Source organism: Cupressus sempervirens, chromosome 4, assembly GCF_028749045.1.
Source record: "Cupressus sempervirens isolate cs-2001-9-10 chromosome 4, ASM2874904v1, whole genome shotgun sequence".
Classification (NCBI taxonomy): Eukaryota; Viridiplantae; Streptophyta; class Pinopsida; order Cupressales; family Cupressaceae; genus Cupressus; species Cupressus sempervirens.
This window is the reverse complement of record NC_143121.1, coordinates 539,062,684-539,087,727: the sequence shown is the minus strand read 5'-3', so window position 1 is coordinate 539,087,727 and position 25,044 is coordinate 539,062,684. Positions and strand designations below refer to the sequence as shown.

Sequence of the window (25,044 nt, the reverse complement as noted above, 5' to 3'; positions counted from 1 at the left end):
ATAGAGAAGGTAACTCGGTGATAATTGATACCGTTCTTCCTTTTGTATCTTGAATACTAATTTGGATCTTTGTCACCTTTCAATTGGAACTATTTGAGTGTGATCTTGATAACACAATTCCAATTCTCCTTTGGAAACCTAGTTGAAAATGGTGGAGTCACCCACTTCTTGAGTGGCATGACCATCATTACTTGAACTAGCATCCTCGGTAGATTTAGGAATCCATTGCTGCCTCATCTGCTTTCAAATGTTATCTGCTTTTACCTTCTTTTCATCTTCAATTTTACCTGTGTTCATGCAATTTTTGGCTAGATGACCAAGTTCGGTACAAGTGAAACATCTTATGGTGGTATCTCTCTTCCTTGTGTGATGTTTAACACAATTCCTGCCAATGTGTCAAAATTCTCCACAATAATGATATCTACACCAAGTGTTGTAGTCCCAACCGAATATTGCTTTCACAATTTGCTCTGTTGGATTGAATGACTTAGTTCTGCATTGTAATGTCTTGTGACCTTGTTTCTTGCACTTGTGACATTTGCCCTCAAATTTTGGTTTCTCTTTGCATTCATTAGCCCTATGACCATGCTATTTGCAATTGTAGCATTTTCCATTAAATTTTGCTTTACCATTACGCCAACATTTGTTTGATGTATGACCTAACTTACCACAATAATTGCAAGTAGGTCTTTGATTCCTTTGAGCACCTTGTTCGGAGGATTCACCTTCTTCTTTGTATCCAATTCCTGCTTTTCCCTTTTGCCTATAGAGGTTTTGCTCATTCAGTTGAACCATGTCTACTTGAGATTTCATCATTCTTTCACTGATTTGTTTGTTAGTGTTTAGGTCATTTTTCAATCTTTCACTGATTTGCTTTTCAGATCTCAGCTCATTTCTTATTCTTTCATTGATTTGTCTTTCTAAATTTAGATCATTCCTTAATCTTTCATTGATCTGTCTTTGGCTCATGATTTCCTCATTTGCATTGGAGATTTGATCCATAAGATCTGCATGCTGAAGGGATTGATTCTAGATCTCATTGTCTCTTCCATCCATTTCTTCTTTTGTCTTGTTCCTTTGTTTCAAGATTTCACACAACCTTACTAAATGAATTTCTTATTCTCTTTTCACTTTCCTTCTTCTTGCAGGGAACCATTCTTCTCTAGGAGTTCTTTGATTGCATCATTTGCTTCATCTGAACTGCTTGAAGGGAAAAAATCTTCAATTCTTTCTTCAATGTAGAGATGGTCATTCATTTGATTTTCAAGTTCCTTTCTTCTTTTCATGGATTGGGAAAGTTGCTCCTTAACTTTCTTGAGTTGTGCAATGACCATTTCCAAATCCAACTTTTCATTGTCAATTGCCTTATCAAGTCTGAATATCTCCATATCCTTGATCTTTGCTCAAGCTGTTGAACTTTCTCTTGAGAACTACAAAGCTCCAATACCAATTGTTGGAAATATTCAAGACTATGCTAAGTTACTGAGAGGGGAGTGGTGAATCGATAACTTCTAAAATTTCTACACCAATTTCAATTCTGAATCCAATAAACCACTTAACATTTAATTTATCATATCTAATCTAATTACATGCATGTGAAACTGAAAATATAAAAGCATCCACAACACTTGAACACAATGATTTGGTGACCCAGAAACCTTCCAAATAGAAAGTAAAACTGGGGTGGGGATGAAACTCACAAAACTTAAATACTGCAACATAAAGTTGGCCTGTTAAGGCTTACAATGATCACTTCTGATGATTTGCCCTATTAGGAGTAATTAGGACTACTAGGTCCACCTTGTTAGAGGTTTTACAAACACACAATGAAGTATGCACTCTATTAAGAGATTTAAGAAAGACTGTTAAGTCTACCTTGTGAAAGGATTTTGACTGGTTCTCCTGTTAAGATGAAACAGTAGATCTCTAACTTACAACTGGATTGCTAATAGAGATTCCTTTATTGTACTAATCACCTTTCTATGATGAATATGTCTTTGCTGCTTCTCTTTTGATATGGCCTTCACAATTCACTCTTTATCTATTGCTTAGCTTCAATTATTCACATTCGCATTCTTACACAATCATTATCTTTCATATGGATATGATACAATGCATTACATATATATACCAATCCAAATTACAAAATTTCAAAGTCGGCCATCATACAGGTTAACACCAATATTACAAAGTCGGCCCAAATGAAGATGCTCGGGTTCTGAAGATTGACTTGGTGAAGTTTTGATACTCGCTGCCCACTGTCATTACTCGGCATCGTCATGCACTCGATAGACGTAGAGGCTCGATCCATGCTAATCACTTCAAGGTAGTCTTGAACTCGGTCTGCACTAGTGACTCGGTAGATATTGTGTAACTCGGCATAAACTGGGTTACTCGGTAAACACATAAGCTCGATTTACACTAGCTTTGCATTACATGAATTGCAAACTCGGTAGAAACTGCAATGCTTGGTAACCACTTAACTGCTCGGGTTGAACTGCTAGACTGAATTTGCTCGATTTGAACTGCTAGGCTTCACACTAACTGAATATACTTGGTAACCATTGAAATAGTCGATAACTACTCCAATTATATGGCAAACATTGTAGACTATTCAATGAGCTCGGTAGCCATACAAAATCTGAATAAGTGTGTGTCACTAATAACAAACTTGACTGATATGTCAACAGTATTAACATATCTCCCTCTGATTTCTTGAAGTATATGTTAGGATCTACTTCATTTCTTAAGTACCCTAATTTGATAAGGTAGTTATCTATTCTCTCATACCATGCCCTGGGAGCTTATTTAAGACCATAAAGAGCTTTCTTCAATTTGCATACATGTGACTCTTTGTTATGGATAACAAACCCTTCTAGTTGCTCCAAGTATACTTCTTCATTAATAACTCTATTCAGGAATGCCATCTGATGTACCTTTCAACCTTTGGATGTAGCTATTGCAAGTATGGTTCTGATAAATGTGTAACGAGCAACAAGAGCAAATGTTTCATCATAATCGATTCCTTCCTTTTATGAGAATCCTCTAGCCACAAACTTGGCTTTGTGTTTTTCAATACTGTCATACAATGCCTATTTGATTTTGAATAACCATCCTGAGGAGACAACAGATTTGTCTTTGGGTCTTGGCACAATATCCCAAACATTGTTTTTAATATAGATTGATATCCCTCAATCATGGCATCTTTCCAAGCTTGGGTTTTTAGAGCTTCTTCAAAATCAAAAGGTTCTGACTTAGTGGACTCATTTAGGTGAGTAACATAACATGAATGGTTTCTTGTCCTCTTGGTTTCTCGAAGCATTTCATCAAGGGCCACATTGTTTTCTTCAAACATTCTTCTTGTCCATAGGGGTCTTTTCTTATTGAGTGGCTTTGGGTCATCCTTAAGATTAGGTGTAGTGGGTCCATTATCTTCTATACCACTCTCCCTCTCAATCATAGAATTTTGCGTCATTTTCAAGAATGGAATCATCATTAGGCTCTTCTATATCTTTAGAAGTTTTGTATGCAGAAGTTTTGTATGCAGAATCTTTGTCAAACTTGACATCTCTACTGATTTCAGTTGTCCTTGATTCTAGCACATATACTCGATAGGTTTTAGAAGACCCACTCTAGCCAACGAATATGCTTTTCTTTCCTGAGAGCTCTAGTTTAGTTCTTTTCTCCTTAGGAATATGGATATATACAAGACAACCAAAGATTCGTAAATGACTTAGATCAGGTTTATTAAAAAGACCTCTTCAAGGGTTATGTTTTCTAGAATTGCATGAGGGCATCTGTTTTGAACATATATAGCAGTATTAGATGCTTCAGTCCAGTATGTTGTATGCAGATTTTGATCGTGCATCATTGTCTTATTTGCTTCAATGATAGTTCTATTTTTTCTTTCTGCAACTCCATTCTGTTGAGGATTATATGCAATAGTATACTCCCTCTTAATTCCAACAAATATATAAAATTCTTTAAAGTTCTCGGAGATATATTCTCCTCTATTATCAGATCTTAAAATTTTGATCTTCTTCCCTGTTTGGTTTTCAACTAAAGCTTTGAATTCTTTAAATTTGGATAGAACCTCATTTGATTCTTTTAATTTCAGGATCCAAGTTTTCCTAGAATAGTCATCCACAAAGATGATGTAGCATGAATATCCTCCTAATAAAGGTACTAACATGGGGTCCACATGGATCAGTATGAATGAGTTCAAGAATGCTCTTAGATTTTTGTTTACTGGGATGGAAAGGAGTTTTAGGATTCTTTCCTAATGCACGCCCTTTACATATTCCTTCATGTTCAGGTTTAAGGTTAGGTAAGCCTTTTACAATTTTCTCTATAGAGGGTAATGCTCTCAAATTTAGATGCCCTAGTCTTCTATACCAAATCTCATCTGTCTTCCCAATTTCGTGATTTAGGGCTAGATCTATGGAATTACAAAGTTTGTATAGGCTCCCTTCTCTAACTCCAATAGAAATAGCATTTTTAATGTTTGAATTTTTCAACCAGCACAAAACTTTATTTTCTTGAAAAGCAATCCAATATCCTTGATCTGCTAGACCAGATATAGAGATAAGATTTCTTTTGACTCCATGAACAAATAGGAAATCTTTTAGGTGCAAGTTAACTCTGGTACTTAGTTGTACTGAACAGGTCCCAATTCCTTTCATAAGGTAAGTGGAGTTGTCACCTATTGTCACTTCTTCAGTTGAATATTCTTCAAGAGTCTCAAATTTATCTCTAAATCCGGTTATATGTCTAGAGGCTCCACTATCGACTATCCAAGTGTTTTTATTGGAGTTTAACTCACTAGATAAGGCAAGGTAGAATAATGAATATTTTTCATTCTTGTCTTCTACTTCCTTGACTTCAGCCATGTTGATAGGATTTTTCTTCCTTTCTAGACAATACATGTGACTATGTCCAAATTTGTCACATTTTATAACATTGGACTTTTGACAGATCTCTTTTCTTATAGGTTTTCTTTCCTCTCTTCCTTTTGAATTTTCCCTTCTTATTGCTTGATTCATCTTTAGGTATTTCCTTGCTTTCCTCTATAAATGATTCCAATTCAAGTTCTTGAAGTATTGCTGTGATTCGAATTTTCCATGAAACAAAGTTAGAGACACCTTCCAATCTATCTTCAACTCTTATATTGTTTACCATGGTTGATATGATGATTAAAGAAATTTTCAGTGATAGTGAATCAGTAACAGTTGTTTAATGCTCATTCTACCAGCCAAGCTCTGATACCGTGTTAAGGAATTGGAGATCTTATGGTAGAATAATCTGTTTATTTTCTTGATCAGTAATCTAGTATGTTTCCATATGTGAAATACTATCTTCCTAAAAACTGTGATTGATTGTTATTTCTGTAGCAGGTTATTGTTAATCTTCACAATGATAACAACGTAATCTGTGGATGACAACAGTAACAACTGAAAAATGTACATAATGCTTCAAGTGCTGAATGCAGTGCAAGAAATCGCAGTACATATAGAACAGTGAATGTATTGCAGATCGCAAATTGCTGAGGGATAATAATATATTTGATTTGACACTTTCTCCCTAGCAATTGATGGATATAAGAATGAAACCATAGACATCCCAATGTAGAGACATGCTCTACGTGGCATGTGCCACGTAGGGTCATGTCCCTACGTGGATACAACTGTCCACAATAAACATTAATCATACTAAGTGCCCGATAATCTCAAGGCAAACACAAGTTAACAATATCATTATTTGTACTACCATGAGGCAAGCCCCATCACCCTTGAATGCTCACAGTCATATGGTGATGGCAAGTGATAGCTTTAGATTGCTTTGTATCAACTGTGGGTTGATGAGATTAATCACAGAAAATAACAACCCGATCTGGGGAATGTACATTATGGAGATCTCTGTTCTGATCAAACACATCACTAATTTTATATATATAGATATATATATGTGTGTGTAATTTATACTGATGTTTAGTGATCAGGTCCGACTGAGACTAAATTTCAACGGTCTTCTGCTTGAGTCTCATCTTTAATGTTTTGGAGGCTGGTGTTGAATGAAATGTTGCCTTCATCTTTACATTTTCCTCATTTTGCTTCTGTACATTTTGAACTCTTTCAATATCAGCGATATCCAAAGTCTTAAAAGTTGTTTTAGGCAATATCGCTGTCAGTTTTCCTTCTCTTGTATACTTCACTTCCTGCATATGCCTAAGGATTCCTTTGAATTGTTTCGCATTTACATACACACAACTCGCCTCCGAATTCGGTGTATTAACTTGAGGCTGGCTGATGTTTGCTTCCTCTGTCTGATTGCTGTGGTTACAGTTTCAAAACCCTGCTGGAGTGCAAGTTGGGAGTTTCCCTAAAATTTGAGTCTTCACTTCCTCTGTCTGATTGCTGAGTATGATTACTTTTGATCTGCATGGGTGTTTTGTAGTTCATTTTTTATTAAAATGATTGCAGTTATTAGAAGGCAATACGACTATTGGAAACTATACATGTATTTCCCAAAACAATATTCTCATTATTGTGTACCGTGGAAGCCCTAAATCTGAAATTTACGACTTCAAGGCAAATAAGAACTCTAAAAGTAAACTCAAACAAACAGAGATAATTAGTGAGGTTAAGCGAGTGTACCATATATTCTGCTCGAGACAGGGGCTTAAGAAGCGTATTGTAAGCCTTGATTACTTGAGCTGATTGCAGAGCCGAATACTCCTTTTCTTTCTGGTCCCCAATGCATTTTGACAACAGAACAAGGTATGAAGTTAAACCTTGAATCTTTTTTATATAAAATTTTAGATTCTAGGTTAATACATGGGTTATTGTGAATTGTACGATAACCAGAACAAAATTTATGGAGGATCGTTTAAACAACCAAGTTTGGAAAATAAATTGTAAAAGCGAAAATAGGCCTCACCTCGGACTTGCACTGAAATAAATCAGGATGAAGTTTCTTCTGCCAGTCTTTGTATTTTTTTTCCAGATCTTTGACATCCACATCATATCCTGGCTCTCTGCAAGTTACCCACACATAACCACGTTTTCAATTGCATACCTGATTGTAAGCAATAGCTTCTGAGGGTTTGAAAACATGGCCTAAATGAAGATTGTGTTGCATAATACGAAAGGACCTATCATTTAGGAATTAAAAACCAATACTGTTTTAATCAGTTATCTTGAGTTTTATAGGCCAGAAAGTTACAGATTGAATATATGAAAAAAATCAACTGAAGAATCGAGAGGCTGCACACTCTTGCACGATGAGCATGCTAGAAATGGGCTATCGGATGCTTCTGCGCCACATGCCCAACATTTTATTGCAGTATTTGGGGCAGTTGCTAGGGTAGAAAAGTTACAATGGCTCACTGAATGAAGATGCGGGGCTTTCTGATGGCTGCATATGCAATTTTCCTTAAAAAGATTGTGTGGAGAAATAAAATAGCTTAAATGAGGTTGGGGTTGCAACGCAAATGGAGATTTTGTTGAGGCATTGAAGGAATGTTGGGAAGAAAATGGACACCGCTGGATGCCATGATTACAGGTTGCACTCGCAATGCTTAGGAGTCTTCTTCGCACCATTATTGTTTGCACGGAGCAGATAGTTTTTGTCCTGTTTTAGTAATGAAGGTGAACTGGGGAGAGATTTTCATTCCATTTGCGACAGAATTCAAAACTGGGTAGGACACCTCTACCTTAAAGTCCCCGCGTTTACACTTTAGTGGGCTAGTCAGTTTAACTCCATTTCCACTGATAATTCTAGAAGATCAGAAAATCTTCAAAGCCAATATCATAGACTATAGATTATGCTATTGAACATCGTGGATGTCATTGAAACTTTCAGTCCTCTCCTTCGTTCCTTCCTGCTTTACGTGAGCAGGCGGTTTTGGATAAATCCTAAACTAAAACGTCAAACATATAAAGGAGGTTTGGAGAAAAAACTATCTATGATGTTCAATAGCATAGCCTAGCCTATGAGATTGGTTTTGGATAAATCCTAAACTAAAACGTCAAACATATAAAAGAGGTTTGTAAAAAAAAACTCTCTTTTGTAAGATGTCACGTTTTAGTTTAGTGTTTATGAGATTATGGATAGTCAGCAAACAAAAATAGTTTCATTTGACTTTGTAATTTACATTTTTTTATTGTGTATTTGGTTGGGAAATCTTGTAATCTTTTATCTTTCAACATTTAAGACATTCAGACTTGGCAAATTTATTTGGGAAGGTGGAAATCGAACAACACTTTATTTTAGAATGTGATGCATAGTTCAAGGTCGAATTTGTGGATATTATATATGACAGCTCTTGGCACGGCCTATTTAGCAAGGAGAACATTGAACAATTGGGTGGGCTCATCATCAACTTTCATAGAAAAAGAACCGAATTACTTAAGTAGGTTTAAGAATCGAATTACTTAAGTAAGTTTAGTGGGAAGGTTGTCCCATAGGCTATGCTTAGCCTTGTAGACGTTAAAATTTCATCTATTTATCTATCAATGAATATTTTAGGCTTAAGAATATTTTTATGATGTAATATCATTTTGATATAATGTTATTTTCGTCTTTAGTTTGTTGAGTACACTAGTAACATCTTTTGTCTATTTACTCTTCTTTAGGTATGTCTATCTTTTAATTTTACATCTAAATTAGTAAAAATTAATTTTTATTTAGACAATTAACATTTTTATTTTTATTTTTATTTTTTATTTTTGTTCTTATGTAATTCTTGTGAGTATGATCAAATGTGGGATTAAATTGTTTGATGTGCTACTTCTTTATCCTTGCAAGATGCCTAATCTACATGTCTTCCTTGAATTTGCCTTAAATATGTGTTTTTTATTTCTCTATTGATGCTTAAGTGCAAACTTGTTCTAATATCTCATTTATTCAACTATTTATTAATTTATTTCATCCATGTGCTATTTGTTTGGTCTAATTTCTCTTATATTGTCATTGTTTGTCAGTGTTGCAACTCCTTGTTCATTAATCTTCTTAAATAGACTAGCAAATGACACAAAGTCGTCACTTCAATAGGAAAAGCCAAGAATCTCATCCAAAATAGATGATTTAATCTTCAGACTACTTGTGATTTTCTACTCTCTCTATTTGTCTCCTCTTGTGGAAGTGTTGTTGGCCCATTCCTCGTAGCCATATAGTATAACTAGAACCACAAGAAGTTCAAAAAAGAGTTTGTGTAGCTTTAGTCCCACAACTTGGTACTTTTATATCTATTTTGTAGTGAACGAAATGATCTCCATCCTCCTTGTAACCTTGTTGATCTACATCTTTCCAACTTAGTTTCTCGTGAAAATCAAGGCCTAAGTATTTGTATTCATTGGCCACTTGCAAAGGGTTGTCTTCCAAGATAAATTCTCTATGAACCTTCTTTATTTTCAAAGTAAGAATCATGACCTTAGTTTTTTTGTTGTTTGCTTGCAACCCCACCACATGGAAAAATAATTCTAGAGCTTTCAAGTGTTTTTTCAAATTACGTGTTGTTTTTTACACTAAAATAAGGTCATTTACATATACAAGTAACTTTATTGTGTAGTTGATCAAATGGACTCTACCACCACCAAACGTGTCTAGTCATTCCTCTTATCTGTTGATGTGTATCTCAAATAAAATAAGGGATAAAGGACATCCCTACTTGACCCCAATATCACTTCCAAAACATTTTATAGGCCTTTTTTAATTAATTTTGATCCACACTTGGTCTTATAACATATGGATAACAACCCTATAATGTTTACAATTTTTTTAATCTTCCATTCTACTTCACAATATGCTTATTGGGACCGTGTCAAAAGCTTTCTTGAATTCAATAAAGAAAGGAAAGACATATCCTCGTTGTGTATCCCAAACCTTCTCAATCAAGTGTTTGAGTGTAATGTAATGATCAATTGTAGAATATTTTGGCCTAAAGCACACTTTCCCTTTGGCCCTCATTCCCTCCTTTTTTGTCAAGCATTGATTTGAATCTTTATATCATGGTTGGAAAAAATTAGCCAAAATTAGGATTGGTCACTATAGTGTGGTGATTTAAAGGGTTGTTTATGTCTCCACTTTCGTGCAATGAGATGAAAACACTAGTGGTCCATTTTCTTGGAAACTCATTCGAGATGACCACATTAAATATTCTTTTGATGCAAGGTTGAGGGCTTCCAAGCCCCACTTTAAGTATTCTTCTCGTAGACCATAAATGTCATGAACCTGTTGGAAACTTACAATTGAAACAATTGGTTTTGTCATTGATGTCAAATCTACTGATGAGGCATGTTGCTATCTAATCTAAATGTCATATCTATTTGATAGTGAAGAAGATTTGAGAGATTTCTCATAACAAAAGCACCTAAAGGAAAGGTTGAGTTATGAAAAGGAAGTTACAACGAATATTTGATTAGCTAGACTTTGATAAGACAAAGTGATTGTTTATACCTATTGGTGTAAATAAGTATTTACTATTTACACTTTACTTAAGTTTAATTAGGTTAATGCATTATTTTATTATTTATTTGGTGGGACACTTAAGAGTTTGCATACTTTTATGAGTTGTCATGTCAACTCTAATTCAACACATGGTGTCTACAACACTGGAGTTTGCATCATTAACTGAGTTGTCATGTAGAAAACACAGTTATTTGCACTCTTATTTTAGCACATGGTGTCTACAACATTATTTTGCATGCTACACCTTTGTATGCTTATCCTCTCATCATCGCACTTACTCCTTTGCTTAATGGAGGATAACCCATATCTGGTGGACATGTGCCTGGTTGTATGACTTATCATGTTGTTGATTCCTATGCATTCTAGAAGCATTCCAAAGACCTTTACATATAGGCACTCCTAGTGTACTTTCACATTGAATCGAATACATATCGATATTTTGATCATACTCTTTTTGGTCTACTATTGTGCTTGTGCTTGAGTTCTTTGATCTTGGGTGAATTTTTCCCTAAGGCAAATTCTTACATGGTATCAGAGCTTGGAGAATTTCTCTTCACATAGGCATTTGAGACCATTTTTGCTTCAACACCTTGACCCAAATCTAGAGTATTGCTGTCATTGGGAGCATCTAGAGCTAGAACAAACCTTGTCATTGCATCCGAAATGTCAATTTGGTGAAAATCGGCTACAAATTCGCCTACTCTAGCCCAAAGTTGATTTTGAGGCAAAAAAATTTTGCAAACCGACACCTAAAGGCCTAATTTGCAAGTCTGGTATGGTCTTTTTCATATCTGCTTAATTTTTTTCAAATCTGATAATTTATTTTTTCTCTGCTTTTTCAAATTCTGCATTTTTTCAAAAAAAAAATTGCCCTTCAAGCAATAGAGGAAATTTTTGTACAAGTACTAGGCAGTGACACCCTAACCCTGCACCATTCACAGGAATATTTCTCCTGATTTAGAGAATATTTTGTATTGTTTGGTGGTTACAATTCTGGCAAGCAACCAAATCGGCAAGCAACAATGACATCATATCTCGATGAGCACCCAACTCCACTGGCATCCACAAGCCTTTACCGGCTTTGTTTTACATATCACAGGCTCATAATTTTATTTAATGCTGCAACCCATTCTCCCACCGATGTGGGATTATTGAAACAAAGCTGGCACCATCGAACAGATTCTGACTACTTTCAATCCCAGTGCAATATTGCTTTCTAGCACCCTGCAGTTTTGTCATCGGCAAAGGAAAGTCTCCAGCACCTGCAGACAAGTTCTGACACTGTTTCTCCAGATCTCGCCAGCAACAAAGTCCATGTCAGACAGCCATGTTGGTGCCAACAAGACTGCCCTACACTGCCCACTTTACATGTGGACCACTCCTCTACATGCCACACATCCTTCACTCTGAATGCCTATAAAGCCACATCTTACCCCGTCAATGCCATGCAATGCAGTCACAAACTGATACATGGCAAGCATACTTCATTTGTCAGTGCAGTGCCACACCAACAAAGGACACATGTACCTGCCATGTAGACACTATACTACTGCCACATCCACATTTGCCAATGAGGATCTGTACACTGACATGTGTCAATTTTGTATAGTTCAGTCAGCCTACCACGTTAGTAGATGAGGCTAACTTTTTGCTTACATCAACATTTCACATGATTAAATTTGATGGTTATCTGACCGTCATTCTTAGGCATTTTTAAATTGTTGCAATGGCCATTTGACCATCAAATTTGAGCTCGCAATTTTCTACCCAAACCCCTCTTTAGATGTGTTTTTTATTTCATAGTCCAACTTTGGGAGGCCATAACTCAGTCATTCAGACTCCAAACCAAGTGCAATTTTTTTTTTTTTGGGTAGAATTTTTTGAACTTTTCAGTGGTGGTGTTCTTTTTTGGTTTTGGTGCAAGGATTTGTTAGAAATTGTATTTTTTCGTGACTGTACCTATCTTCAAATGCTCTGTATGGGCTCGTCTGGACACATTTTTATGTTCTATTTTTTTAAAAGTGCTTAATTTTTTATCTACTTTCCATATTTGCATTCAGATTCTAGGGTTGTGTGGACAAAAATTGCACTTTCAGACTTAGGGCCTTTTTTGCATTGTAATGCTTTGATTTCTTTTCAAAAAATTTGTACATTTGAGCTACAGTGCTTAGTGACAGGTTTAGGCCTCAAAAGGAAGTTGTAAATAGAAAAAATTTGAAGCCCACTTTATACATATTGACAAGTGTCCTATTGTACACACACTGCATATAAAGTACCAAAAGCATCTTTTTTTTGGGGGGGGGGGGGGGTCTTTTGATTGAGTGAAAAGAGGGGGTGTGTATTGTATTTTTGTGTCTCTCTTTTGTGTTCTTTTCATTTTCTGCATCATGGGTTCACCTAAAGGTCCACTTCTAACTTCACACAATTATTTTACATGGAAAGATATTGTATGGAGTAGATTAGTGGAAAAAGGTCTAAGTCTTTATGTTGATGGTTCAATTGCAAAACCCACTAATGCCACATCATTCATTGATTGGCAAACTAAAGACCAACATGCTTTAGGAATTATCAGGAGTTGTGTACATAGAGATCTTTTCTTCCACATTTCTAGTTTCAAGGAAGCCAAACCTGCATAGGATAAACTTGAATCGTTGTATGGTAAGGTGGATGAGGAAAAGGGATACCAGATTGAGGATGACCTACTTCTCTTGGATCCAAAGAACTTTGACACAATTCAAGGTTATATCAACAAAGCCAATAAGTTTAGAGCACTACTTAAAGATTGTGGTAATCCCATGAAGGATGATAAGTTGATTCATCACATCCTAAAGAGGCTACCTTCAAAGTATGCTTCCTTTGTTTCGAGTTATAACACTCACAGGTTGACCATGGAAAGTGCTTTCCAAAAGCCTACTTTTGATGCATTTGCATAAATGTTGATTATTGAACAATCCCACTTGATAGATATGGGACTTCTCACGTCATCAAAGACCAAAGCATTGGTGGCAAGTGATGAGAACCAATCAAGTCAACGAGGAAAAAGTTCTAGCAACAACAAGAAGAAGCAGTGGAAGCAAAAATCACAATCTGAGACACAACAATCCTCCTCATAGCAAGGCAATTCTTCTTCCAACGAGAAGGGAAGTAATGAAAAGAAGGAAAAACTTTTTTGTGCATATTGCAAGAAACCAAATCATGATGAGCATCATTGTAAGACTAAGAGAATCGATGAGTTGGAAAACCTACTCAAGAGGAACAAAATTCAAGTGCCAAATGCTTCCAAGGATTCAACTCCAACCACTTCAAAGGGAATAGGGAAAGCACTTATGGCAAATACAAGTTCTTCATCGGAATGGATTCTGGACTCAAGTGCCTCATATCATATGGATTCTTCAAAGGGAGACTTTTCTTCATTGAAGCAGTCATAGGTACCACACATCTTTGTGGGAGATGATACAAAAATGGAAGTTGAAGGGAAAGGACATGTGGAGATGGAAAATGGGGAGTTCAAAAACGTTCTATATGTTCCAAAACTTAGCTCTAATATCCTCTCAATTTACCAAATCACTCACCTTGGAGATGGCAACAAAGTTGAGCTCCTTCCAGATTCAGTAATGGTGCGAAGTATCAAAGATGATTCATTGGTTGTAGTAGGAAAAGTCAATCATGACAAGAGGCTTTATCCCTTCTCCCACTTTGTGCCTAAGTCTCCTTCACATGCCTTGTTAACTCAATCTAATTCACAAATCAAATTATGGCATGAGCAATATGGTCATCTTGCCTTCCGCTATCTTCAGCAACTTTGCTCCAAAAACATGGTCAAAGGTCTACCTCCAATCAACTTTTCTAAGGGTGAATGTTCATCATGTTTAATGGATATGCATCTAGAGGAGAAGTTTGATAAAGAGAAGTCTTCAAGAGCTCTAGTTGTTCTTCAGTTGGTTCACATGGTAATAGCAGGTCATTTTGCAGTGACATCAATCAGCCAAGGCTACTACATCCTTACTTTCATTGATGACTTTTCACATTACACATGGGTCTACTTCCTTCGTCACGAGAATGAAGTGGTTGATAAGCTTCAAGCATTCAAGATCCATGTTGAATAGCAATCAAGGAAAGCCATCAAGGTTCTTCAGATGGACAATGAAAGCAGACATGTGGACACAAGACTTAAAGCCTTTTGCAAACTTGAGGGTATTGATCTTTAGAATCCACCAGCATTCAGTCCACACAAGACATATGTTGCAACACTGAGGATACGAACTCTTAAGTCAATGGCAAGTTGCATGATACAATCCAAGTCTCTCGATCTAACACTTGAAGTTGAAGCTATAAGCAGTGCCACTCACATACTTAACAGGTTTTCTCATAATGCCTTAGATGGTAAGACTCCTTTTGAGGCATGGTGCGACAGAAAACCAATTGTGAAACACTTTAGAGTCATCGGTTGTCCAACATGGGCAAACATATCTTCTAGGGGATGCAAGGCACCACCACCTAGGCCTTGTACTTTCATCGGATATGAAGACAATGTTAAGGCATACAAACTTTTGGATCCTGAGACTCGTGAGTTTTTTGTGGAGAAGGATGTACACTTTGAGGAAAGTTCACCCAGCTTATCCTCTAATCCTCTTTGCACTTCATACACTGTGGAAATTGATAGTGACACCAACAATAGTGCTTTAATAGTTTCAAATATGTGGGGTTCTATCGATAGTTCCAACGAGAGGTCACAACATTAGTATAGTCCACATGCATACATTGCCATAGTGATAGGTCTAGCACAATAGGGTACACCTTGTCTTCCAGCTCCAACAACAAGAGATGACTACATAGCAGATATTTCAATTTTGTTTGTGGAGTCATACATAGCAGACTTGGGAGACTTCTTTGATGATCTTCATCTTCTCTTTGATGAAGCAGATCCTTCCTCAGTTGTTGCGAGGGCTCACTCTAACCCTCATGTCCATTCTCTACATGATCGATCTTCACAAGTTGATATGATTGTAGATCCTTATGTACAATAGTTGCAAGAGGTCTCTTTATCATTTGAGGAAATAGTTAGTTCTTTGGGATAGGTTCTACTTACATCCTTGCCAAATCTGCACTCATTCTTTTCAGCAATGTCGAAAGGGCAACTGTCAGCATCAACACAGGGACAGTTGAGCAGGTTTCAAAGGCATCATTGATTATTGAGATTCTTTCTACATGCAGGGGAAGCCTCTCGTTTGTACCTTTGCCATGGTTTCTTCCAAAGGGGAGGAACATTATTCAACACTCATGGACCAACTTCTTCGTTGGAGCAGCTATCATTGATCGGCACTTTTCATTAATGGGGGGACTACCTTGTCACTCTTCCTCTTCTTTCTTATGGGGGGGACTTTTTCCTCTTATGGGGTTTTGTCCTTCTCATTCTTCACTTTTCTATATACTTGATGTATGTCATAATGTGGGGGTCTTGATTACTCCATCCATCCATGCATCTTGTCTTTTTATCTCTCTTTTTGGGAGAGGGTTTTTACCATGAGATTTTCCCTCTTTCTCCACTTTATGAGAGATTGCATTTCATTATGTACATGGGTACCTAACATGGCCTAGTAGTTGGGACCCATCTTGCATTTCATCCTAGTTTTCATAAGCTTAAGGGCATTTCCCTAAGTTGCACTTAAGGGGGGGTGTTGGTATAAATATGTATTTACTATTTACACTTTACTTAAGTTTATTTAGGTTGATGCATTATTTTATTATTTATTTGGTGAGACACTTAGGAGTTTGTGTACTTTTATGAGTTGTCATGTTGACAACATAGAAGTAAGCAACTCTAATTCAGCACATGGTGTCTACAACACTAGAGTTTGCATCATTAACTGAGTTGTCATGTAGACAACATAGTTATTCGTAGTCCTATTTTAGCACATGGTGTCTACAACATTATTTTGCGTGCTACACCTTTGTAGGCTTATCCTCTCATCATCACACTTACTCCTGTGCTTAATGGAGGATAACCCATATTTGGTGGACATGTGCTTGGTTGTATGATTTATCATGTTGTTGATTCCTATACATTCTAGAAGCCTTCCAGAGGCCTTTATTTACATGCGCTCCTAGTGTACTTTCACATTGACTCGAATACATATTGATATCTTGATCATACTCTTTTTGGTCTACTATTGTGCTTGTGCTTGAGTTCTTTGATCTTGGGTGAATTTTTCCCTAAGGCAAATTCTTACAATACCATGGATGTAAATCTTAACCAAGTGATAGAATAAAAGATTAAGGTACGCTGAGTGATGCTAGTGTCAGTTGAGCCATAATAAGTGTTAAGCAAATTTAGTGTTGATTGAGCATTAATATCGACTAAGCAAGATAGTTGATGTCAAGCCTAGAAGTTTTATAGTGACTAAGTGATTAAGTGATGACTGATTGTTAGCACATAGTAATTGTTGAGTGACAATATTTTTGAAGGTGTTTGAGGAATCGTGATTTCTAACTGACTTAGTTGATTTCTTGGGATATGGAAAGCATGTTGAAAATAAGATTGATGAGTTGGATCATTAAATTCGAGGTGATGATTAGGGATTATATCTAAGATTGAATTCGATGGAAGAGAAGTATCTAGAAGAAGAAGATAGAAAAATGCAATGAACTTGATGAACTTGATCATAAACCCTAAGATCTATGGTGATCATGGAAAATGACAAAGCCAAAATTACCTATATAAGGAGGTGAACATGTGAACTGTTAGTGTGTGTGGATACATGCGAAGACCTACACTCAGAATAGAAAAACTATTTGAAAGTGCAAGATTGTATGCACATATGAAAGTGTTGCCAGTATGAGGGAACATGGCTATTGATGTTGATAAGTTGATCAGAGTAGAATACTTGAGTTTGATGAGAAGGATGATGATTACTTGAAGGGTTGGCAAATGAATCAAAGACAGAGTTGACAAGGAGACTTATCAATGAATCATCATATGAACTGAATGAGTGATTTGAACCTACAAAAGTGAGTTGTAATCATATGGATCAAAACCCTATTTTTTTCTTTCTAATAATTGTAAAAAAAATGTATTGAAATCCTTTTAATCAATGGTTGACCTAACAATCATTTGAAATACTTAACACTCTATATAAATCCTTTAGAAAGGTGGCATTCTAAATGGAATGATCAAAGTCCTCTAACAAGGCCACTCCTAATAGGGTGATTAAATCCTCAAACCAGATCACATTTAATAGTGTGTATTATGACTTTTAATAGGGTTGGCTCCTAATATAACTCACTTCAAAAGAGTGAAAAAGTGGTGACATGTTGCTGGTGGTTTTTCCCAAATTGGGTTTCCACATAAAATCCTTGTGTTGAATATTTTATTATGTTTTACATTTACATGTTTAAATTCAACAAATTATGTTATGATAGGATAGTGAACTATGTAATTTTGTTTATCAGTATTCAGTAGAGACCAAGCTACAACAAGATAACTAGAACAATAAATGTTGATTGTTTTGTAACAATTGGGATCAGAGCATCAATGTTTACATAGAGAAGTTTGAAGGTACTTAAAGCTAAAGATCATGACTCATAAAATGGTGGTACCAAAATTGAACAAGGAGAACTTTCCTGCATGGAAAATTTTGATGAGGTTGCATATATCTAGTATCAATGATGCTGCTATAAATTTTGTGGACAATGAGTATGTGAAAATAATGACTACTCCTCTAAGAATTGAACAACTAAAGAAAAAGCAAGAACACAATCAAGATATGTTGGAGATTTTGTTAGCCCTAAGTTATGTTGAGTTTGACGATATAAAAGAATGTCATAGTGCAAAGAAGATGTGGGACAAACTAAAGACCATATATGGAGGAGATGACAATGTCTTGAGAGCAAAATCAGAGAGCCTGAGAGGTAAATTTGATGATGTGAGAATGATGGAAAGTGAGAAGATAGTACAATATCGCACAAGAGTCAGAAGTTGTTAATGCTATTTGAGGTGCAAATGGAACAATTGAAGATGAAACAATGATAAGCAAGGTATTGAGGACTCTACTTCCTATTTATGCCATTATAGTTTCTGCAATTCAAGAACTAAGATATACTTTGGGTAACACTTTGACTTTGGAAGTTTCAATTGGTAGACTTGTTGCTTTTGAGATGTCTAACTTTGATAACTACACACCTGCTACTATTGAATCTTCTTTTAAGTCACAACTAGTTCTTAGCAAAAAGAAAGGAAAACATGTGAAGAGTGACAGTGAAAGTTCTGATGATGAGCTTGATGAACTTGAAGCACTCATTGCAAAAATATTTGGAAGAGGAAAAGGTAAATACGAATGTAAATTACTTATTATTTGTTTTTCATGCAACAGGGTTGGACATATTGCTGTTAGGTTTCCTAACAAAGAAGACAAGGATGAAAGAAAGGAAAACAAATACAAAGGAAGAATAGATGACCAATATTACAAGAAGAACAAGGATGACAAAATTCAGAAATCTTATTATATTGTTGAAGAAGAAACTGACACTGAATATGAAAGTAATGATGATGAAGTTGTCTATGTTGCTATGAAAGAAGATATTGATGAAGATTTGAAAACTGCATTAATCTTTTATGCGAATAAGAATGATAGATGGATAATTGACAGTGGTTGTTCTAATCATATGACTAGTGATAGAGATAAATTTGAGGATATTAGACTATACAAAGGAGGATGTGTTAAGTTTGGTAATGATATTCCATGTGTTGTGAAAGGTAAATGCACTATTCAATTGACTGACAAGATCAAGTGTGACAATGTGTAATGGGTTGAAGGACTTAATTATAATATGTTGAGTATTTCATACCTGAACAAATCAAAATACAAAGTTGAATTCCATCATAGGAAGGCCAAGATATATGTGTTAGAAATAATAGTCCACCAAGATAACTGGGGGGGGCGCTGAATTAGTTATCCAATTAAAACATTTTTGAACCTTAGTTAATCTTAACCATCCAATCAAAGTAAACGACAACCATAACAAGATGCACACACACAATTACACTAGATTTGTTAACTAGGGAAACCCTTGATCAGAGATAAAACCCTAGTGGGAATGATGCCCACAAAGATATATATATATATATATATATATATATATATATATATATATATATATATATATATATATATATATATATATATATATATATATATATATATATATATATATATATATATTCCTTATTAGAGGATGGACGTTGTTAGGAGTCTATAAACACATTTAGTACATAAGAGTCTATGTTAGGAGACTTTGAATCTCTATTAGGAGATTCCAAACTTGTTAGGAGTTGAAGAAGGCAAAAGGACCCATTGTCTAAACAACTTCTAGGGCAAGACCACCAAACTTCACTGTCCAACTGATCTCTCAACTATTCCTTGCAGAATAATTGTCTATGTTGTGCTTCAACCCCTTTCCTCTGTCCTGTCAACTAGACCAATCACTGTCAAACATTGTAGACCAGGTCACGAACCTCAGATCCAAATATCAAACCTTAGATCTTAGAATAAAACCTCAGTAATAAATTTTTCTAGAACTTCGGCCTGCTCTGCTTATCCTCACATATCAACTTGTTTCTCTTTTGTTCCACTCTTTGTGCTTCATGCAATTGTTCATACATTCATACATAACAAAGAAAAATGTCCTTTCTTTATACCAAATCCATAAAATAATTCCTTGAGTCAACTATTACACCTTCTCAATTAATTATTATAGGACTTCATTAAGAACATGTTATACTTAGTGATAACATTAAGTTTTCACCTTGTAACTTGAAAAACTTTCCATACGTGTAATATTATGATGAGCAATCCTAGCCACGTCATTTCCAACATGTCTTCTACATGCCTTTAACCTTGCTTCTCAGAATAACAAATCTACTAAGAGATATAACAAGTTTACCAAAACATGCTTTTGTAAATTATATCTCAGAACAATCTTCACCAAAACTTGCATAACTTCTTCCAGACTTAATGTCTTATACTTCTGAGATTAGCTTTATATACTAGATACTTAGTAGTATCTCCCTTTAACCTCACTTAGTGAAAATGATCAACGATCTATCTGTACCAACTTTATCTTTACTATTGTTCTTCTGTCAGATACCACATAAAATTGCTATGTTGACATCAATGACAAACATAGTCATGAATGTAACATATCATCATGATAATGATCTAATCATGTTTCTACAATACTCCCTCATAGAAGTATCATCAACATTTATGTTTCCAATAATATGATGCAAATGGTAAGCTAATTGGAAGTGGTGATGAGGTAATTTGCTCTATCTACATTTATTTAATGAGACATGTTTGTTTGCACAACAAGAAGATGTTTGGTTATGACACAAAATTTTATTTCATATGAATTTTGGCAATTTGGTGAACATTAGTAAAATGAAGAAAGTAAGAGGATTTCCTAAACTAAAGAAGCCTAATAATGTTATGTGTGAACAATGTCAATTGGGAAAAATGACCAAGTCTAGTTTCAAGAGAAAAACATATACATCTAGTGACATTTTGGATTTGGTTCATATTGAGCTATGTGGGCCCATTGTTCAAAGCTATTGTGGAGATAACTATTTCATTATATTTGTTGATGACTATTCTAAAATGATGATATTAATATTTCTCAAAGATAAATATGATGCTTTTTAGTTATTTAAGTGGTATTTAGCCAGAGTTGAAAAAGAAACAAGGAAGAGTCTGAAGTATTTGAGATCTGACAAAGGTGGTGGATTCATTTCCAATGAGTTCAATACATTCTGCAATGATAGAGGAATTAAAAGACATATGTTAGCACCAAGGACCCTCCTTAGAATGGGATAGTTGAAAGAAGGAATAGATCAATAATGGATTGTGCTAGAACATTGATGATGGAGAAGAATGTATCTCAAAAATATTGGAGAGAAGCTATCAGTACTATTGTCTATGCCCTAAACATAGTACAAGTCAAGAAAGGTACAAATGCTACACCTTTTGAACTATAGTATGGATATGCTCCTAATGTAAAATATTTCAAAATATTTGGAAGTAAATGTTATATATTCAAAAATAATAGGAATGGAATGGAATGGAATGGTATGGAATGGAAAACTCGATGCAAAGAGTGATGAAGGTATATTCTTAGGATATTCCACTAAGAGTAGAGCTTATAAGTGTTTGAACTCTAACACTAACAAAGTTGTGGAAAATGCAAATGTGAAAGTTGATGAATTTGTAGAGAGAAATGATCCTGCGTGTAAGGAAGAACCTGAAGATTACAACTCATTCATCAATGTGGATGATGATGCTACAAGCACTCTAAATGTACAAGAAAACTAAGCTGCAATTTCCCAACAAATAGGGAATGTCATGGTGCAACAACAATCTGTCAAGATGCAGATAGTGGGAGTCAAACAATAGGTTGAAGATGCTAAGTCACAAACAAGTAGTGTCAACCATCAGAGAGAAAATGTTAAGCATGCAGAGCTTGGACCAAAACTTGAACAAGGAAGAGAAAATGAGCTTGAGATATTTTTCAAGATGAACTTGTTGAAGAACCAAAAAGGAAACCACATGTGCTAGCAAAGTTTGTGAGAAGACATCACAAACCTAAAAAAATCATTAGAGATGTTGAATCAAGTGTTATGACAAGAAAAATACTCAAAGACGATACATGCTTATTTTGTGAATTTGAGCCCAAATCAGTAAAAAAAGCACTAGATAATGAAGACTAGATTCAAGCAATGAATTAGGAAATTGAACAAATTGAGAAGAACAATACTTGGACTTTAGTACCAAGACTAAAAGACTAAAATGTCATTGGCACAAAGTGGGTTTTCATAAATAAGCTAAATGAAAATGGTGAAGTGACAAGAAATAAGTTAAGACTAGTATGCACAAGATATGCTAAAGAAGAAGGAGTTGACTATGAAGAAACTTTTTCTCCTAATGCAACATTGGAAGGAGTCATAACTCTGCTTGCATATTCAACCTATAAGAATTTCAAGGTATAACATATGGATGTCAAATCTGCATTTCTGAATGGCATACTTGAGGAAGAAGTGTAAATTGAACAACCTGAAGGATTTGTGGACCCATACAAGAAGAATATTGTATGTATATTGAATAAATCTCTTTATGGATTGAAACAAGCCCCAAGAGCATGGTATGAAAGACTACATAATTATTTGGTGAAGATTGGTTTTAAAAGGACAAATGATAATAATAACCTATATTTGGAGATAGGTAAAAACAATGAAGTACTACTATATGAAATCTTGGTTGATGGCATTATATTTGGATGAAAATAAGTACTATACAAATCATTGGCTAATGAAATGAGGAAGGAATTTGAAATGTCTATGTTTGGTGAAATCAAATTCTTTGTTGGATTGCAAGTATGTCAAATGAAGTTTGTTATTTTCATTACTCAGTCCAAATATATCAAGGAGATACTAAAAACTTTTAGAATGAAAGATTTAAGACTAGTGAGCACACCTATGTCTACAGGACATAAGTTGTCTAAAAATGATGAATCTGTTGATGTGAACCAGACATTATACAGATCAATGATTGGAAATTTGTAATATGTTGTTCATAGTAGACCTAATATTGCATTAGCAGTTGGGGTAGTTGTTATATTTTCAGCAAATCCTAAAGTGAATCACATGATGGCAGTGAAAAGGATACTGAGATATCTAAAAGGTACAAAAGACTATGGATTGTATTATAAGAGAAGTGAAAGGTTTGAATTGAAGGTATTTACTAAATTTGTTTGAGCATGAAATATTGATGACAAAAAAAGCACAAGTGGAGGTGCATTCTTTCTAGGAAAGAGATTGGTATCATGGACAAGCAAGAGACAAATTTGTATTTCCCAAGCAATGAACTATTCAAACATTATGTGGATTAAATTTTTTTTGAAAGGAATGAAATAAGAAATTATAGATCTAGTGGTTATTTATTGTGATAACACAAGTGTTATCAACATTTCAAAGAATCTAGTGATGCACACTAAGACCAAGTATCACTACTTGAGAGAACTTGTTCAAGACAAAGAAGTGAAGTTAGAATATGTGAACACCAAAGAAAAAATAGTTGACATATTTAGTAAGGCCTTACCTAAAGATGCTCATGAATATCTTAGATGTAAATTAGGGTCGATACCCCTAAACAAAGAAATTTAAGGAGAAAATATGAATTGCATCAAATGTGATAATCAAAATATCCTACACATTGATGCAAAATAGTTCTACTTTGGGAGATGCCTAAGGTAGATAGTCAAGTACAACATAACAGATCAGTCATAGACAAATGACATAATTTTTGCTAGACATGCACATATCTACATAATCCAGATGTATGAGGTGATTGAAGCCAAAAATGCTAAGTGACTTTGGCATTGTTGTCCAAGAGAGAGAGATGATAGAGGGAGTCTTTGAGATGTACCTTAGAGGGAGAGAATCATAAGGGAGAGATGTACCCAAGAGGGAGAGATGTACCCAAGAGGGAGTCTTTGAACTTGTAGAGATGAGAATCAAAATGAAACTAAGGATATTGATCACTCATGGTAGTGAAATCTTTTGGATTGCATGGTAACAAAGACGAAGATTATATTCCTATATTGTAAGATGTATTGAGGTGTTGTCATCAATGCCAAAGAGGGATATTGTTGGAAAATTACAATTGAAACAATTGTTGTTTTATCATTGATGTCAAATCTACTAATGAGACGTATTTCTATCCGATCTAAATGTCATATCTATTTGGTTGATGAAGAATATTTGAGAGTTTCTCATAACAAAAGCACCTAAAGGAAAGGTTGAGTTATTGAAAGGAAGTTACAATGGACATTTGATTAGCTAGACTTTGATAAGAAAAAGTGATTGTTTATATCATGGATATAAAGCTTAACCAAGTAATAAAATAAAAGATTAAGGTATGTCGAGTGATGCTAGTGTCAACAGAGCCATGGGAAATGCCAAAAATGTTTAGTGTTGACCAAGCATCAATATTGATCGATGAGCCTATGAGTTTTACAATGAACAAGTGATTAAGTGATGACTGAGTGTTAGGACTTAGTGATTGTCGAGTGACAATATTTTTTAATGCATTTGAGGAATCATGATTTATGGCCAACTCAGTTGATTTCTTGGGATATGGAAAGTGTGTTGAAGATAAGCTTGATGAGTTGGATCATTAAGTTCAAGATGAGGATTAGGTATTATATCTAAGATCAAATTCGATGGAAGAGAAGTTTCTAGAAGAAGAAGAAGATGGATAGATACAATGAACTTGATGAACCAAATCATAAACCCTAAGATCTATGGTGATCATGGAAAATGGAAAAGCCTGAATTACCTATATAAGGAGGTAAACATGTGGACTTTTAGTGTGTGTGGATACATGTGAAGACCTACAGTCAGAATAGAAAAACTATTTGCGAAGGAGATCCAGAGAGATCAAGTGCAAGACTATATGCGCATATGAAAGTGTTTCTAGTTTGAGGGAACAAGGTTGCTAATGTTGATAAGTTAATCAGAGTAGAAGAGTT

At 35.2% G+C, this 25,044-nt stretch overlaps 1 protein-coding gene across 1 annotated transcript in view; it reads right to left on the bottom strand.

Moving 5' to 3' along the window:
- The window catches only part of LOC149562319 (DNAJ heat shock N-terminal domain-containing protein), a 37,859-nt gene extending 29,894 nt beyond the window's left edge, over positions 1–7,965 (bottom strand). The window contains exons 1-3 of the mRNA XM_089825845.1: positions 7,222–7,965; positions 6,937–7,033; positions 6,654–6,743 (exon numbers count right to left, since the gene is read on the bottom strand). Of these exons, the coding sequence (XP_089681971.1) occupies positions 6,654–6,743; positions 6,937–7,033; positions 7,222–7,598 (564 nt within the window). The 5' untranslated portion in view covers positions 7,599–7,965. The remainder of the gene's footprint in view (positions 1–6,653; positions 6,744–6,936; positions 7,034–7,221) is intronic.
- Positions 7,966–25,044: the final 17,079 nt, after the last annotated feature.